Below are 19,717 nucleotides of genomic sequence, written 5' to 3'. Positions count from 1 at the left end.
TAGTCTCCTACTGACCGATGACCCATCATCGAATTATTAGCTTGGGAATGAGACGAAATAATCTCCATGGATTCAAGGCTTCATGGGGTGTGTAATTGATAGAAAATAAGTCGTTATTTGGTTGAACTACTCCTTTAAGAGCACATGAGCACCTCAGAAGGCACTAGCTTGTTGTCCCCCATGGTATAGTGCTAAATGCTGTTTGCCAACAAGGCGTCCCATTTGATTACATTTTTAGATCGCTCCTGTTCACATACAAAGTCCAGGTTTTGTATCTGTCTTGGTTCACAAAGTTAAAGGTATAATGAGTAGGATTGTCAGTAAAAACAAACTAACAAAAACAATGTACACAACAGACAATGTACACTCATTCATCAATGAATTATTACACGGCTATCCTGACGGTGCAATGCTCAATTATAATTGGTCAATCATGGCATGGCTGCTATGGATAACTGATTAATAGACTGGCTACCAATCTGCAGATAAATGTCCTGGGCATGTTTTTCTCATATAATCAGCTCATTAGCAATTAAATCCAATGGACTATTTTCTTTGTCGGAAGCAGAGCAATCCTTTTTTAAATCAATAAAATAATCTTGGTTATTATATGTTGTTTCAAGTTATGGATTTCATATAATCATGAATAAGCAGGATAATGAACAGCAAGGGGTCATTATTGAGAAATATCCCCCTTCAGAGTGATTCAAGAACCCTCCTTATTAGTAGCCTGCATCACCCTGTTGGGCTTTATTTCTCAATGATGACCACCTCCCTGTTCATTGACCCTTACCTTACCCTATGCCTGTATTTTCTACTTTGACTTTGTTCGGGACATTTCTGAGCATCAACATTTGGGCAGTAAACTTAAAGTAGATGTGCACTAAGTCATTGAGCCCGAAGGGAGGGGCCAACTTTGAATGTTGTTGTGCTTACAAATCGCATCCGACAAATCCCACTCATTATACCTTTTAAATTATACAACTGAACTTATAGTCAAAGGCACTTATGTTTTCGATTTTCTGACTACAAATCCTGATATGCTAACTGAAGCTCAACTGATATTTACACATACAGGCACTGGATAATTTACAAACTAAGAAAAAACACATATCACACAGTCTCTCACACACACACACACGCACGCACACGCACACACACATAAACATTGCTTGGTCCTCTAAAAGCATACTTTAGGTGGGGCTGGGGATGGCAAGTTGGAGTGCTACATACCTGATTTACATGTCTACATACAAAAGTCAATATCGTGATTGATTTCTCTATACAGGAAAGGCATATACGAAATATGACAAGGCACACTCTGGTCTCTGGTCCTTAGGATGATTAATCTCTTTGCTCCGTGGATTTCCTTTTTGCAACTTCCTGCATACTGTAGTCCAAGCACACAGAACGTGCTAGCGTCTTTGTCTGGTATTTCCCTTTTTCTGTTTTAGTCCTTGCCTTTGTGGTGACGGTGGAAAAGTTATGCATGACTGTGGACGGAGATGCTCGAAAGGTCGTTCCTGATGATCTCATTGACTGAAAAGGAAAGAGGGGGAAAAGGGTTGGTCAGTATCTCAGTTATTTAACTTAATCAGGCTTCCACACTGAGTGTGACTAAACTGTAACAACATCATAACATACACATTTTAGGTAAAGAGCAGGTACGTTTCTTAGCACGAGTGCCCCTGATCGGAATGGCACCCTTTGTAATGTTAGCTATCCCTATTCTCTATCTACATTCACTAATGGAGCTATGTAATGTAGGTGTTTATGTCAGAGATGCCAGACATTTCTTTTGATTCACCAACAGGATGCAACCTCCTGCCCACTCCTAAAGGATCAAGGTGCATTGATCTATCGCTTTTTATCAGCTGTGTTCTTTGGCAGATGGAAGGGAAATGACTGCCATTTCTAACGAAAACATTGTGGTTGTGGAACTACTGATAAGATGAAATGACGATTTTGTATCTTCGCTAATACCTGACTGAAGGGGGTGGTGGGGGCTGATATGTGAATCACCAATGAATTGATTTACATAGATTTGAACACACTACACTCTAGTGAACCCATTCCTATTTCAGCAATTTAACATCATTATTTAATGGCATTATTCTGCCATTAAGCAAATTCGTTTTGTAGAGAGTGAACCCTTCCCCATTTAATGAATTTAACATAATTATTTAATATCGTTATACTGCCATGAAGCAAATTTGTTTAGCAGAGATTGCAATTTGCATGACAAATAAACCCTAGAGAATAATAACGAATAAACACCAGTGAATTCACAGTGCAAAAGAATTGTATCAGGAATCGCCTGACTTAAATACTTTAATATGAGTCCCAGTCTATTCCATCACAGAGATTAAGTCGTGCTCCAGCGCTCAGGTTCAGGCAACCTTTCATCACTCTCATAGGGAACGACCATAGGAAATGCGAGAGGGGAAGGGAACACCCCTGGTGCCTGAATGTGGAAGCCGAGCCAGCAGACCTTCAGAGGAATTCCCTCTGACTGGACACTGGCCCTGCAGCACCGCTGCAGCCAAGAGAACAAACTGGGCCTGGAAAAGCAGCCTGGAAATCTGAGATTCCCCTTCACACAATGGAATGGTGTTTTTTCTTTTTGTTCTTTAACTAAGGCAATGGCGGAGCCTTTGCCTCTTTGACCCTGCAATCACGCAGGCACTTCCTTGCAGAAAGCCCGCTCACGTCCTCTCGTACCAAAGGGTGACAGGGCGTGCCGTGCAACTTTTCAGCCTCTGTCCCGAACAAGAACCCTAAAGTTGTTTACCAGCGTATGACAAGAAATGATCACCACATGTATGAGGAAGCTAACTGAGAAATGGTCCACAGTAATACAGACAACCAAGATATCAACACAGTGCAGTGTGATGCTTGGCTATAGATTGGCAAATAGGTTGGGTATACAACAATAAAAGCCTAGCTAACAGAATGATTCTGTACATCAACCAAGAGAATTAAATAATTTAATATACAAATTAAATCAGCTGAGTTACCCAGAAAATGTGTGTCAAGTAAATGCTGATCGTAGCTGTTTATTTTGTTCAGCACAATACTTTACTTGCCCTGGGACCCGTCAGAACGTCTAGACATATACTGTAGTTGATACGTTTGGCTCACTGATTGACTCCTATTAATAAGGAAATAGGAAGAACTGAGTGTTGGATAACCTATGGTGCAGAGACCTCACTTGAATGTGTCATAGAAATACATGGACACGGTGAACCTGCTGTGTGACTGACCACGAGCGCGGGGTGTATCTCACAACAATATGTCTTCATGAAGAACTTGGCACAGGGGAGTAATGACATTTATATTCAGGTGCACTCGTTCACTCGTTCCTCTCTAGTCCGGGAAAAATGGGGGTGAACGTGGATTCGCCTGTAAAAGTTTTTTTCTCAACTGATTCTTGTAGCTTGGGGTCACCTCTTAAGGATTCAAGAGGATGACCAGTGATATCCATTGAGCATTTTTTATTATTAACCCCTTAATGCCTGAAACATGGGCTCCCATTGACTTTCTATACAGGAGGAAAATACCCAGAAAAAGATTATTTTTCGGGGTATTTAAGGAGGATCTGAGGGGTCTAACTAGGGGTTTGTCATGATGCTGAATCCATTGCAGGCATTTGTTTTGCACAAAAAACATTCCGTGGGCTAGAAATAGCCTCAGAAAACAATACACGTATGGGTGAGTATTCATGTTAGTCGGAGGCCTTAGGGTTTTTTTTCTCGTGCTAATCAGTCTAAAAGTGCGAAATTTTGCACAGATGTAGCTCAGGGCATGCTCTAATGATTTAGCTAGGTCGGCGACCTTCGGGGTCACCACAACACCCACAAAACTCTGAAAAATGATGACTCATCACTTTTCATCACTAAAGTCGATGGGAGCCCAACTTGATTTGGCCGCTGTGGCGACCCCGAATGTCGCAGACTCGGGCGCCCTAGCTAAATCATTAGAGCAAGCCCTGAGCTACATCTGTGCAAAATTTTGCACTTTTAGACTGATTAGCACGAGAAAAAAAACCCTAAGGCCTCCGACTAACATGAATACTCACCCATACGTGTATTGTTTTCTGAGGCTATTTCTAGCCCACGGAATGTTTTTTGTGCAAAACAAATGCCTGCAATGGATTCAGCATCATGACAAACCCCTAGTTAGACCCCTCAGATCCTCCTTAAATACCCTGAAAAATAATCTTTTTCTGGTTATTTTCCTACTGTATAGAAAGTCAATGGGAGCCCATGTTTCAGGCATTAAGGGGTTAACACCTTCTAAGCCTGGCCGTACTCCCTCGGACTTCCTACTGGGTCCCATCAGCCACGCCGTCTATTCCCGGACTTTTGATATAAATTATAATAAATAAAAAAAAAACATCGGAAATTCTTCTCTGTGTCTTTTTGGAGCGATCTGAAAGGGTTAATATGCTCTGACAGTCATTTTCTGGTGCTGGGTGTGATACTCCTAATATCCAGCAGGCCACGCCGTTGACTCACATTCTGGATGGATGGCTGGCCAGGAGGAGCCTCATCCTCTCCCCAGTGTTGAAACTCAGCAAGAAGCTCAAACAAGATGGCTGGTCTTTGTCTCTGTTCGTGGATCGCGGTTTCAATCACGTTCGGGCGCCGCTTCTCTATCGCTCCTTTCCCTGCTTCGCCGCACGTAAACGAATGGAATTGATCTCCCCTCCGCCTCGCCAAAGTAAGATCGCCGACCTCTGCAGGATGAATATGTACGCTGTGTCGAGCACTCCAGTACGTGTTGTTATCATGTGGGCTTTGTTTTTTTAAAACATGTTTGTAAATAAATGGCTTATTTCTTCGGCGCTACCTCTGTTCAGAGGGTTCTGCCGCGGCTTGCAACGTAATAAAAAATGCTCAATGGATATCACTGGTCATCCTCTTGAATCCTTAAGAGGTGACCCCAAGCTACAAGAATCAGTTGAGAAAAAAACTTTTACAGACGAAACCACGTTCAGCCAAAAATCACCGTTTTTTTCCCGGACTATGATGTGTCTTAAGAGAAGGCCAGGGAGAAAGAAAAAAAGAGTTTACCTCTTCAGTTTCCAAAGGCACACCTAAAGTGCTTTAGTTTTATCTGTGCAATACATCACGAAGCGGAGGCCGTCCAAACCCATCTTTTAGATATTAGCACGCTGTAGGAGGAAAGGCATATAGGAGATGCAGACTTGCCATCTGCCAACGGAGACCTTGAAATCTCTCCCACCTGAACGAGGCTTAGAGAAATAAATCTCTGTCAGGAGAGTTGACTTCACCAGACTTCAGCTTCAATTTCACCCCGATCGGTAACAACTTAGTTATGATAACAGTAAGATTAGAAAAGATTAGTAAATGTTCCTGTGTGAATACGGTAAAAGATACTCAGTCTGTGAAGTACTTTATCCGAAAATCACACAGTTGGTCTCTCGGCGGCTAGGCGAATGTGAGAAAATGACCAAATTGCAACCTTAAGAAATAACTGAATCTTACTCATTGTAAGATGTAGGCTAAAGGTTAGAGAGGCGGGTTTGTGATTGTAAAGTTGCCAGCTTCATATTCAAGGCTTGGGAAATGGTGAGTGTGAATGAGTAACTTCGAGATGCCCTTCTCTTGAGCTCAATGGCAACTCTCTTTGTCTCCATTCATTGTGTATACTGCTAATTCAGTAACTCTCTCTGCATTTATTGTTGCGACCGTCGGTCGCAGTTTAGTATGTGAACCGTCACAGCTTGAACATATTTCTGTCTGCCTGTAACGCCTGACACTGTGGTTCCCTGGACACATCACTGTGACATCACAGGTGACATCACAGTGATGTCAGATCCTCAGAGCAGAGATCTCCATATATGGGCATAAAAGGCTGATACATCACTGTGACATTACAGGTGACATCATAGTGGTGTCAGATATTCAGAGCAGCGATCTCCATATACAGTATGGGCATAAAAGGGATCTCCATATATGGGCATAAAAGGGATTGTATGTATGATGTCAGACAACAGAATCCATATATGGTCAAGACAGATGGCCAAGACAGATGCCGTGACATCGCCCTTAGGCGTCTTACTGGTGTATAGGCTACTACAGCTCTATGCTATTTCAATCCATGTGTTGAGTATTTAGCGCTATGTTACTGTAACTCCGTCTTCATTCATTGTATACTGTATGTAGTACTGTAGCTCTCTATGCAAATTCTTGTTGAGCATTGTTGAACTATTTATGTGTGCTCAGAAAAACCTCCAAGGAAATAAATAAGTAGCCTGCATGTTCTTATTGAGCAGAATCTGCCCACTATATGTAATATGGCTGTAAATGTCATACAATCTGGAGGTTGAAGATTATGCTATAAAAGGGGACATTCATATGCCCATATCTCACTGCATTCATCCAGTCAGTACAGTATGTCAGCAATACATTTAGGACATCTAGAGGTCAGAAATATTCACACCATGTCAACACCTGTTTGTTAATGATGACACCAGCACAGTGGATAGAACACAGGGCTCGTATGCTTTTCTTTACTTAACATATGTAAGGAAACCCATGTTAGCCATGAACTCCATACTGCGGTGATTAAGAGATAAAACGTGGTGGGGAGCAAAGGTGATTTGAATTTAGAAAATAATTGGCAGTCCCTTCCAATGATGTCACAACAATGACTGTTTACATGCCCGTTGTCAAGGCCTACATTTCATTGTGCTGCCACATTTTAAGTGAAGGGTCTAATTGAAAACAATAAAAATAAAGAATTAAATCAACTCATTGATCTCTGTATGTACTGTATATTTACAGACAATCTGGACTCTATGGCCACAACAGATTGTTAAAAATAGTGTCGACACCAACATGACATGAGTGTACTGTAGCTCTGGTCACAAGACAGTCATACAGTAGATACCGTTTGTATCGGGATAGAAATCCTGCTATTGCCTGATTCATACTTTGTCGTATGCTACTACTGTGCTGATAATAGCCGATCTACAAGCTCACACCAAGTCACATCAATGAGAACAGTGGTGTTCTGCACTAAATCATTGCCCTCCAGGGCAACCACAACCAGACAACCAGACTACTATAGTACTTGTCCGACTTTATTCCATCCATACATCCATCTTTCCCCGCCTAGATAAACTTTATTTTGTCGCGCTACTGTTCCCACAATTTTGGTGGCATGTACTTCGTGGGCCATATGTCAAATCCACCAGCTTCATCTGGAATAGATTCCTTGCATTTTGCTATAGTTTAATTTATATACCGGTATGTATTTGTATATTTATTATTATTATTTTCCTTTTTAACTTTTCCCAAATATGGAGATGGTCAGAAATCACAGACCACATGAGACTGACACAGTATGTCCATACATGGGCGTTCCAAGGTAAAAAAAAAAAAAAAAAAGAGGAGGCTATTGGAGAACCTGATTTGGATAGGGACAAATGATCTGATGCAGGACAATGTCACTATGACAGAAAGAGACAATCATGGATCTTCATATATGGGCTTAAAAGGGAGAAGGACAGAATGAAAAGACATTTTAATCTCAGTGGGTCTCTAACCTAATAAAAAAAATCAAAGTGTGTGTGTGTGTGTGTGTGTAGATCATGTGTACCGATTTTTGTGACATTTGAAGAAAATATGTAGGAAAAGGAGCAAAAAGTGTGTTTTGGAGAAAATTCAAGATGGCGGAAAATCTATCCTGGCGCAAATGGGCGTGGCCTATATGGGGAGATGCGTCTTGACCCAAGGAATCCAGGGAAAAAAGAATTTTAATTTTCCGATCCACGGTTCAAGAGTTACGGGGCAAAACGTAAAGTGGGCCGTTATAGCGCCACCATGAGGCCGAGTGATGTAATTATTTTTCGATTCATTCTTAAAATCATTATGAATCTTCTCTCCGAGGTTTGAAACTGTAGCTCCTATGGTTTACGAGAGAAAAATACTTGAAAGTGATTTCTTGCATTGTCCCATTATAAGTCAATGGGGACAATTATGCGTCGTTTTTTGCCGATTACGTCGGCATGGTAAGGCGGATCGGAACGAAAGGTAATAGAACACCATTCCCGGCCGAGCCGCACATTTTGATGTATATATTGCGCGAGTGGCGTAAATGGTGCGGCACTAGTTACGCGCCGAAGTTTAGGCTACATACAGACAGACACGGACGGAGACCCACACACACGGCCACGTATAGGAGCGTTGTGACCACCGCTCAAAAAGAATGATGATCGCACTTTTTATTTTTGTGTTGTTTATATATTTTTTTAATATATTGTGGCCATTATTGTTATTGGTTTTATTTTGTTTTTAAATTAGAGTTCAAAATAAAGATTATCAAATCAAATCAAATAAGGGGGTAAAGTTCTACCTCTTGACCTAATGTTACCTCCATGACACCAGCATTGTTCACTTCACATGAAGTTAAGCTGTGACATGCATAGTGAAATATACAATTTGAAGGGGAGTATAAAATTCAAACCCTACCCTCAAATCCAGACACGTTATTCTGAGTTCTGACACTGCTGCCATAAGGGATTACCTTATTAGGGAGAGTTATTAGTTATTGTACGTGTCTAACACGGCAATCCGGCATGCAGGAAGGGTATAGCGATGGATATGAAGTAATTGAGGAACCGGTTTCCTGTCCCATCGAGTTCCATGGCAGCTGGGGCTGACTGATATAGATTTAACTGCCTTTTCTAGCAGGAAGGCCCAGGACAAATGAGGAACTCCCAAACAATTAGCAGGACGACTCTGGTTGACTCATTAAGGGGTTCAAACGTCAACACAATCCGGTCTCGCAATGACAGCCTCTTTTAACACAATAACACCGGGAGAACAGCTACACTGTCAAGCTAGCAGCCATCTTTGAACTCTATAAATAAGCTAACCAAAGGAGCAGAACCCGGAACAATGAGAGGAGAAAGGATGAGGGATGTGGGACGCAGAACCACAAATCCCCTCAGTTTACTACAATGGCAGGTCCGAGGCCACAAGATGTTCTTGGCCTGTGTACTGAGGTTCCTGCTGGTTTACAGTAAAAGCCCCGTTACGCGCCAGTTGCACACTGAAAATAGCGGGTCTACAAGCTCACTACGTGACACGTTGTGAGCTTGCAGATCTGCTATTTTCATTGCATGACACAGGTGTGCAAGTGCAACTAAGTATAAACGATTAAATAGACCACATGCACGTCGTCCCCCACCAGTGATGTGGTCCCACCTTTGGGACTGTCAACAATTGGTGAGTGTAGTCTACTTGAAGTGTGGGGGAAATTGTAGAAGGATATTAGTATCAGACAATAAAAGGACTTTATATTTATGCTTCCTGCTCTTTATATCATCATGAAATGTATAATGTTAATTGTCCAGTTTGTATGCAATGCCAATATACCACACAAACATTAAGAACTACAAATAGGCAACAAATACAATTTGTACATTCGACAAAGTATTCAGCGACAGTACTTGAGTCAAAGCATAAATACTCTTCACTTGACTACAAATGAAGATTTCTCTGTCAAATTTGTACTGAAGTAGGCTACTTGCTTAAAAAAAGATTCCTTCTCAACGGGTTGCCATGCTGACACCACAATTCAACATTTGAATTAGGTGACCGACCCCCGCAGACGCCTCACTGCAACCAATGGCAAACTACACACAGCACATTCTATGACCAAATTTCCTCCACAGATGCTAAAAGATGGCTAGACGGCCTGTAATTAGCTTAGTAGGTCACAGCTTTTAACTAAATATTGGAAAAGTAGCAAATTGCCTGAACATTAGAGAAGTCACTGAAGTAGGCCTTCGAAGAAAATATGAAATTAAGAAAAAGAAAGGAGTCCTTGTGCAAATATTTTCCCAGTCAAAAACGATTTCCTGTAATGTTTGGAAATGCAACAGCTATTGGCAAGTCCTGAAATAATAAGAAAAAAAAAGGAAACTAATATATGACTAATATATGTACAGTGTGTCATGTGGACCACACAAACTGCATAATGTATAGATTTCCAATAACCTTTTATTCATTATTCACAAGTAGGACAAAACTGATTGTTAGGCAGTACAATCCCAAAATATATATTGCTATCAGAATATAGAGCTTTAACAACAAATAAATACAACTATTTGTTTGTTGTTAAAGCTCTGTATTCTGAGTTTGTTACATTTCTAGGTGGGTTGCCAATTTCAGCCAATTGGGAGAGAGTACCCATTTATCAACTTTGTTTTATTATTGTTTCAAATGGTTGCTCACTTCTTTGTATCATCACTTCCAATTTCTTCCAACTTCTTTATTCTGTATCCTGTATGATATCTCTCTCTCCTGGTTCAAATAAATTGGTACCCTGACCTGAAAATGAGACTGAAGAGAGCAATGGTTACAATAGGAATATACAGAACAGCTATCTAACAACAAAACATTATTTCTGCACCTTTAAAGTATTAGTTAGAATCACTGATCAGGACAATTCAATTATCTAGACAAAACTATGCGTACAGTCGAACTTTACCTTTCCAGTGATTGTTGTATTACCATGATATCTTTATGGTATTACCCTATACACCAAAAATGCTCCCATCTAGCATGAAAGCATAAACCTTTTGGAAATACCATTTTCCCGATTCCTGAACCCACATCACTTGTGTTTACCTCTCACATCTCAGCACACAACTTGTGCAGTAGGTTAAGTGAAATAATTTTACTTTACCTCTGCATTTCTAACTATTCTAACTATTAGTTGCATTTGGCATAATTTACATCTCAGTCCAAATTCTTCCAGCATTTCTCTGAGCCCAAAAGACAAACTCAAAACCTTACTTCACAGCAGGTTTTATTGCAGCATGGCCCTGTTCCATCTCCCTTAGCCACAGGAGCACAAGGCCAGACCTTGCTGCCTATAGACAAGGCTCCGGGCCAGTTATGCTACGCACAATTTCCATGAGCACCGATATTAGTAACGTCCTACAAGATGGTCTGAAAAAAGAAAAAAGAAAATGGGGAGGAGTAATGAATACGATAAAAGGCAAAGTGTAAACCTCCTGTGCAACTGCAAGGGTTTCATTAGTGACTCACTACTACCTGTTCAAAATAGTGTCAAATTGCCTCCTAGGCTGAGTAGGCTCTATTGCAGCCTGACAGCGAGTCGTGAGTTCGGGTCCAGATGCCGATGACCTTTGCTTCTCATGCCGGATACTCATGATCAGAACTTCCCTGCCCCAGACTGTATGACGAAAGCTTTTGCAAATTGTGGGCGTCAACAGTCTGGCCACGCAAGACTACTCCCCGTCTCTCTCCCCATTTCCCATCTCTGTACAGTATACTATCAATAAACGCAAAAAAAAGCAAAAAAATATATATACTGTATATACAGTATATCTTTAAAGAATCTGTTTCAAATTATTCATGGCAAGTGCTTCACCTCAATAAAACCTACAAATAATATTGAAGCACTGAAACACATTCCTTTGTTGAAATAATTGTTAAATACCATAGCTATATTCTGATTCAGTAACATGTGTTTCTCCATCTCTACAGCGCTTTTGTAAACAGAAAATACCTTTTCAGGCCAGGATACCAATTTCCTTCAATCAGGAGAGAGGCTACTACATAATACAGGATAAACAAGTAATTAAAGTGATGCCAAAGAGGTGATGAAACAAATGAATGTGCAGACAAAAAACATGTTAGAACAAAAGCTGATAAACGTTCTTTGTGCAGTTCTCTTTTCAATTTTTAACACACCTGACTTTTTTTTGCCTCTCTCTTCTTTTTATTAAGGAGCTGGAGAGACGGAGAGACCACTGTTGCTGAACAAACACTCTATATAAATGATTACTATCAGAATATTATGGAGCTTTACATTTTTAATTAAAAAATAATAATAATAAAATAACACTTGCAGCACCTTTAAAGTCCCTAAGCTCCCTAAAAAATCTCATATTTTCTTGTGTTAGCTTTAACGAGCATTGGCTGACAAGGAATTACAGTAACACCACACCTGAGTGAGCCTATGAAACCAAAAACCATATCAATCTCTGCCAAACGTATTAACGGAGTGTGAAGCCACGTTAAGTTTGGCACGCCTAGAGACATTTCCTTCAATTTGCCAATGAAAACAGCGTAATTGGGGGGGGGGGGGTCCTAAGAAATATATACATTTGTTCTGTATTACTGTACTATTAATACTTCACTTTGCTATACCTACTTCCAATTTGAACTCAACAACCCACAGGAGATGCACGCAGCGGTGATACATCAGTGGGAGGGCAATTATAAATCAAACAGTACTATATTGACACTGTCGTGAAGAACTGGGTTTTAGTTTTATTTTATTTATCCAGGCAGTTATCAGGAAGTGGCATGGGAGCGAGGGGAACCATACATCTGTAGCCCTGGCACCATCATCAGGAAGTCAGTCTGTTCAGCTGGGGCTCTGGTAACACATCAAAGCCCTGACACTACTCTCTCTCTGTTGCACTGATAGCTGCTGGTTAGTGCTCCTTCATCGACTTGCACTGACAGAGCGGGTTTCCTCCATGTGATTTAGTGTATATGGGGCCCAGGCACTGTTGTCTTGCCCCAGGGAAGCTCATTTATCTCATTTATTTCGAATCAGTGCAGTGCCGCGCGTACAGCCCTCAGAACTTCAGTGGCGAACGCGCAGAGGCCCCAGACCAATGAGATCATAAAGTCTCTCTTCTAGCCGACCTGAGATAAATAAAAGAGTTGCAAAAAGCTGCACTTATTTTATTAGTGAGGTCTTGAACCTGGCTGCTTCATACAGGATTTAAGGCCTGATATATTAATCAGGCTTAACAGGTTCCTTTGATCCAGTTACCATATAAGTTACCACCCATGACAGGCTGACAGCAATCGGGGAAAAAACAAAAAAATTACTATAAATTGGTGTTAAAGACAAGCTATATCATTCCTTAAGAAAAACACATCGTTATAACAATATAAAAATGGCAACTGCTTGGAGAGGCCATGTTGACGTCTGCAGCACCGTTATCTAGTTTTATGTCATTGCCATCATTTCGTACTCACCATCATCAAGGTACATCTGGTCTAGCTCCTGTGGCTCCTGTTTGATGTTAATGGCCAGTGTGGGGGGGCTGGCCCCTTCCTGCAGGGAGGAGCGGCCTCTCTCCGACACCTTGGGGAGCGGCTGGGCCGCCGGGCTAGTGCTGCCACTGCCTGGCGTCAGGGAGAAGGGGGTCTCGGGGCCCGTGCCAGGGGTAGACGGCTGGGAGGTCGGGGAGGAGGAGGCACTGCTGGCTGCGTAAAGGCCAGACGGCTGATGGTAGCGCCCCGGCGTCTCCTGGATGATGGACACATGTGGGACCGGAGACTGTGCATTCGGCAAATCGGCGGAGAGGCCCTTGGAGAAGTGAGTGGGCGAGAGGTCGTGCAGTTTAGGGCTGGTGCTGGGGGAGGATGACGAGGATAGCGAGGAAGGCTTGGCTGCCAGTCTCTGCTGGCCGACGGGGTAGGACCCGCCGGCCACGCACGGCCGGAGGTCAGAGGGCATCATGGGAGTCATGGCTTGCGGGGTGAAGTATGGTTTGGGATGCAACGCCAGGCCAGTGCTGCGCTGGGTACAGACCAGAGCACCATCGTAGTCGTCGTGTGGCTCTGTTTTTATTGTCGGGACTGATAATAGAGTCACAGAGAGAAAAAGAAAAAAAGAAAGAATAAGAATAGAGAATTATTAGTAAACCTACGTCTCGGTCCCCTTTGCGAGTGTGATCGGGAGAGTAAGTGTGTGAGTGAGTGGGTTTGTGGCTAGGATACCCAGTGCCAAACAAACAGTCGCATCAATGAGACTCTCTGTCTAGGCCCTAAGCTCTCCCACCCGGGCTGAAAATATTCACAAAACAGGGAAAAAAAGGGATGAATCATCACCACAAGAGACATCCAGCTGGTTCTATAATAAAAGGGCCTATTTTCTTTGGATCCTTCCCTGGCGCTAATATCCTCTAAATGTGCAATATGAAATATGTGGCTGCTGTAGAAGCTTCGTACTCAATGGGGTTCTGCAATTTAAAATAAATTACCGCATTCTCATGCAGGAGAGGATTCAACGCAATGTAAAAGTTGTGTGTGTGTGTGTGTGTGTGTGTGTGTGTGTGTGTGTGTGTGTGTGTGTGTGTGTGTGTGTGTGTGTGTGTGTTAACATAACCCCTTATTTCAAGACGTGGCTAAGTGAAACAAAATGGTGGAGTGGTGCACTCGAGGCTTTGCGGACTGTGGTGATTATACAAGTGGGGACCATGGTTGGAGCTCAGACAAGCTGGGTACTTCTCCGCAGCCTTGTTCTTAGTCCCCAGGACTTGGCCACCCGGCCAGATTCCAGCATAGCTCATGTTGAACATAAAGTTTTGAAATGAGGGCCCTCAATCTGCTCCCGTTTATGATACAGCATCAATCTTATATAACAAGCGACGCTGCGCTGTCCATCTATAGGGAAACGAGTGCAATGTTCTGGGCCCCAGTTTCATCACCGCATCAGCCTTCTTTAATCACAGTAAACGGGGATCTATCACTTCTTTTCATGGACGTGAGGATTGAGAAGCTGTTTCACATTACCAAGAGAAGCGCGTGCTTGGGTTCAGGGCTAAAGCAGTAAATAACTCTCTCTTTATTCTTTTTACTGCGTGTCTTATTGGACGTTCTCAGTTTGTGTTGGCTACCTACAGTGAACCGTTTGTATTCGATTTTGATTTTGTCTGTACTTGCGGAGGTTTGTGCAATCTGTGTTTTGCCAGGATGCTTGTCTTCTTAGCCAGGTCTCTTGAGATGAGAGCCTTTCTTTTCTATCGCAGCAGGACTGGCCGGGTAGCCACTTTAACCATTGCATGTAGTGCAACACATTACTTGACACTTGTTGCTCAAACAAACAGAAAAAGCTAACATTTTTCAAAAGAATTTCAGGGAAGAAATAGTGAAGAAATAGCTGATCTACAGTACATCTCACAACACGCTGCAATGTGACACGTTGTGAGCTTGTAGATAGTCTATGTTCACTATAGGTATAAGTGGTTAATTGAAAATGTATTGTTTGGGGGTCTTGAGTTGAAAAAGTTTGTGAAACACTGGCATAGAACAGTCCGCCATCCAGCCCTCCCTCCCTCCATCCTCTGTCAACAACTCTATTGCAGGAACTGTGATGAGACGCCTCACACCAACCACAGGACTAAAATAGCAGGCGCACCCCTATTTTAGGCACAGCCACAGGAAGCACGTCTGTTACAGGACAGACAGATGCAGAAATCACACAAACGAGTGGGAGAACTGCAAATGTTTGTCTTTGCCACAAAAAATAACCTTGTGAGAGTGCACACAGTAAAACTCCTGATTGTTCCGTCTTGAGTGCCCAAATGGACCAAAACACGCTACAAGTGCACACGTGTGAAAAGTAATGGTCAGCGTAAGTTTCTAAATAAATGGAAATATGTAATCAAACTGATTCAGAATCTGGTGGCGTCATTATTCAAACAGCTTTTGATATCACCCCTCTGAATTAAATATACATGCGCTTCTTTTTGAGAAAGTCTCTCAGATATATTGCATTGAACAATGTATTGAAGATGTATGTTCACATTAACCCTGGTGTCACAATTGATCAAAATAAGCTTGGATATAACTTAAATAGCGGAATAGCTTAAAGTCGCAGTTTACACGTGTGGTTTCCGTTTCATTCGTCCAAAAGGTCTATGTCTGATCAATAAATGTTCACGTTAAAGTGCTTTTCTCACCCCAAAAAAGCCCATAAAGGAGTTTTTATAGAACCTCAAAACTGCCTCTTTGCCCTCATTTAGCTTTCCAGGATCTATTACTTATGCCAATATGTCACACTGACACATGTAAAGTTAGAGTTGCATGCACTACTGTCGCAGTTTTCAGTGAGTGCTGGTTTGAAAAAACACATTTTTGGAGGTACAAATCCATATGAATATCCTTTAGAGATATGCAGAGTGCCAAAAACCACCAAGATTTTCATAAGTAAGCAAAAACATATTAACCACACACAAAAACACGATTTTTGTTGGAGTGGGTCTTTAAATAGCAGAAATAGCAGATTTTTCCACAACACAGATATAAATACTCAGAACGCACTGTGAGCTCATAGATCATCTATTTTCACTATTTGGTGTACAATGAAGTATATGGGGCTTATGTGGTTAAGAAAATTGCAAATTGAACCCTGCCGTTAAGTTTCTTAAAAAAAATCCCATTGGTTTTCTACCCAGGGGGGTCCCCAAATTATTGGGGGGGGTCCCCCAGATGATTATAGAGGGTATCAGCACATTTCTAAAGTGACAATTAAAGTACTTTTTAAATACCTTTGAAATGAAAAATGTAATATTGGCCAAATTGTCAAATATTAGAGGCGTTGTGAGCATGTAGATCTGCTTTTTTCACAATAGAACCGTGTTATACAAAATGTAATGCCTCAACTCTTAGTGCTCTTCAGGGTGGGGGGGTGGGGGGGTCCCCAGTTAAAATATGATTATTTTGGGGGTCGCGGCCTGAAAATGTTGAGAACCTCTGTTTTAGAAGACAGTGACTGGCTGTCCCCTTCTGATTGTCCCCTGCCAGACTCTCCCTCATCATCAGGCTGCAGGACAATGCTCCACTTTCACAGCAGGGCACTGTGGCCCCCACATACAGGGCAGGGCCAGTGCCGTTGAATCACAGCTTTGAACCACCCTGGATGCTCGCTCCAAGTCCCAACGGCAATTAGCAGTGCTTTTCTTTTTTCTTTTTCTTCAGCTGTTGGGTCAGCGGTTTTATTTAGTCTGGCAATAGGTTTGCTATTCACATGACAGGCCTTTCCCATGGCCTTGCGTTTCCCCGCCCTTCTATGCCCCATTCATAGCAGAGTTCCTATAGCTACAGGTACGGAAAAGAACACATTTTATGGAGATGGATTTTTACAATGGAGGAATAATAGCATCGCTTTGTTCCTCCCTTGCAAACCACAATACAAAGGGAACACGATCTGTTTGTTCTTGTTCTCAAGATGTAAAAATGGTGGCTAAGATGACGCTAATTTTGTCTAGGATCTGAAAGGACAAAGGGCAGACAGAGTTGGATTTGGAGTTAATAATTAAAGTGAGGGTAGAGTTTGGTTTGTAAAAAATAAATAAGATATTCATAATCTTCACATAATGCTTTGTTGAACAACAAATACAATATTTTCATGAACATAAAAATGATACATATCACACAGTCTACAGTCCTAGCAGATCTACAAGCTCACAACACCTCTGCTGCGAGGCGTTGTGAGCTTGTAGACTGGCTAGGCTGTCAAAGTGTTCTTGAGCAAGGCACTGAGACACATACCCATTTCAGTGAGCCACAAGACAACAGTGTCAGCAAATATGCCTAAGAGTGAAAAGTGAATGAGTCAGAGAGAGAGAATTTACCATTGGCAGGCACAAAGGTGAAACGCTGGTACTGGCTTCTTTTCCTCTTGCCGTTGCACACATAGAAATTCACTTGGACTGGGGTGGATAGTCTCTGGTTCCGATAAGGAGGGATTTCAACCAGAAGTGAATTCTGCAACACACACACACACGCACACGCACACGCACACGCACACGCACACACACACACACACACACAAACCTCAATGTGTCGTCATGGCATCAGGTGCAAACAAATCAAGTCAGCTCCATATATGGGCACAAAATATACTAAAATATACTGACTGGGAATAAAAGGTACAAGGACTGACAGATACAGAGATCCGGTTGTCCAGAGCCACAGATTCGACAGCTATGACCATACTGTATGGTCATGTGTCATAAATGGGACCGACCAACTTAAAACTCGGCGCACACACCGGCAAGGACTTGATCGAGGGAGTGCGGTGCCCGCCGTTGAGTAGACTGGATATCTGAATATCTAGTTGTCCAGAACCGCCGATCCAACCAATATGCCCATATATGGACATTCCAATACATGGACTTTGCTTACTGTACGACAAATAACAAAAATAGACGATCTAGAAGCTGGACGATTTATTTGCGTGCTATTTTATTTTTATTTTTTTCAAAATTTGTATCCCACAATTTTGTAACCCATTTTTTTCACCCAGTGCCAATTGCCTATGTAATCCTGGGCTCTGCTCTCCCTCTGCCGCGCCTGGGGAGACAACGGACTGACCTCATGCTTCCTTCTATGCATGAGGAGTCCAAGTTGCTTCTTTTCACCTGACAGTGGAGATTTCCCTGGTTTGGACGTAGCGAGTGGAAGGAACACGTTATTCCAACCAGTTCCTTTCCCCTCCATCAGGCGCCGCGGCTGGCCAGGGGGAGGTATTATTGAGACCAGGATTACTGCATGTTTTTGTGAGGGTATTAACCCTAGGAGACATGGGGAGAACATGCAAACTCCACACAGAAAGGGCCTATCGCCAACCCCACCTAGGGTGTGGGCACTGATGACACGGAGGGAGGAACACGCCGCCACGCCCGCCAGTGCCCACAACGTCCCCGGGGGGAATCGAACCCAGGACCTTCTAACAGTGAGGCAAAGCGCTAACCACTGCGCCACCGTGCCCCCTTTGCGTGCTATTTATTGCCATAAATAGGAATGCCACGTATAAAACAGAAGATTTATGTTCAATTGCTGGGCAGGAATATTTGTACCTTTCTTCCTAAATCCCAATTGATAAGGGTTGTGTTGCTAAATAGGAAAAGGCTAGGTCAAATGACATAGACCCCTCTCTTGACAAATATCGTTGACTAAACCCAGTCCTCACCTGAATAAATAAATCAAATACACTCGATGCAGAGTAAGAATATTACCAGAGCCAGGAAGCAATGAAATGACCATAAATACTATTCTCAAACTGATTTTGAGTTCCATTTTCCCTTATACCCCTGGATATAAAAACAGGGTTTTTAAAACCAAATTATTGTCCATATGGGAGAGACAGTGAGAAGCCCCGAAGTAAGGTCATAGTAAACCATGGCTGTTTTCACGGCGAGTTACTCTAAATTCAACTAGGGAGGATCCAGACAGTTTATTTCCCCTGTGCAGCTCCCTGCTGTCTCAGGAGCGAGCACAGAGCCGCGAGTAGCCAAGAAGCCGGGTTCAACCCCTGGCCATGTAAACTACACAAGATCTATGTGTTTATGTGACTGGGTGGAAGTTACACTGGTGTGTGTGTGTGTGTGTGTGTGTGTGTGTGTGTGTGTGTGTGTGTGTGTGTGTGTGTGTGTGTGTGTGTGTGTGTGTGTGTGTGTGCTTGTGTTAGGTGGAGGTGCACATGTTGTGTGTTTGCTTATGTGCCTATGTGCAGAATTAGCAGATTGTGTGTGTGATATATGGTTGTTACATGAATGTGAGTATGTGTGTCAGTGTAATTCATCTTACGACACACTTAGAATAGGAGAATATTGCAACACAACGTAAGCTTGTAGCTGTAGATCGTCTGTTTTCGGTGCGCAAGACCATTTTACGCCGAACAACAGTATAAATCACCCCTACGTTTGTGTGTTGTGTGAGTGAGAGTGTGTCAGAGAAAGAGAGCACGTGCATGCATGCACGCACACAGTGCTATTCAGTAGCCAGAGAGGAAGTCATCTGTCTGGGTATTATGGTTTGGAGGAAGGCTAACTCTGACAGGTACAGGTGAGACATGACACACGATGAGTTAAATCACTGCAGTCATAAAGTCAAGTGAA

At 42.4% G+C, this 19,717-nt stretch overlaps 1 protein-coding gene across 1 annotated transcript in view; it reads right to left on the bottom strand.

The window, feature by feature from the left end:
- Positions 1-1,483: 1,483 nt before the first annotated feature.
- The window catches only part of nfatc1 (nuclear factor of activated T cells 1), a gene marked incomplete at both ends in the record, with an annotated part of 45,176 nt that continues 26,942 nt past the window's right edge, over positions 1,484-19,717 (bottom strand). Inside the window, 3 exons of the mRNA XM_080734773.1 lie at positions 1,484-1,539; positions 13,065-13,670; positions 17,450-17,582. Of these exons, the coding sequence (XP_080590899.1) occupies positions 1,484-1,539; positions 13,065-13,670; positions 17,450-17,582 (795 nt within the window). The remainder of the gene's footprint in view (positions 1,540-13,064; positions 13,671-17,449; positions 17,583-19,717) is intronic.

Source organism: Nannobrachium achirus (assembly GCF_963921795.1).
Source record: "Nannobrachium achirus genome assembly, chromosome: 10".
NCBI classification, from domain to species: Eukaryota; Metazoa; Chordata; class Actinopteri; order Myctophiformes; family Myctophidae; genus Nannobrachium; species Nannobrachium achirus.
Note: the sequence above shows the minus strand (reverse complement) of the source record. Positions and strands in the feature narration are given on the sequence as shown.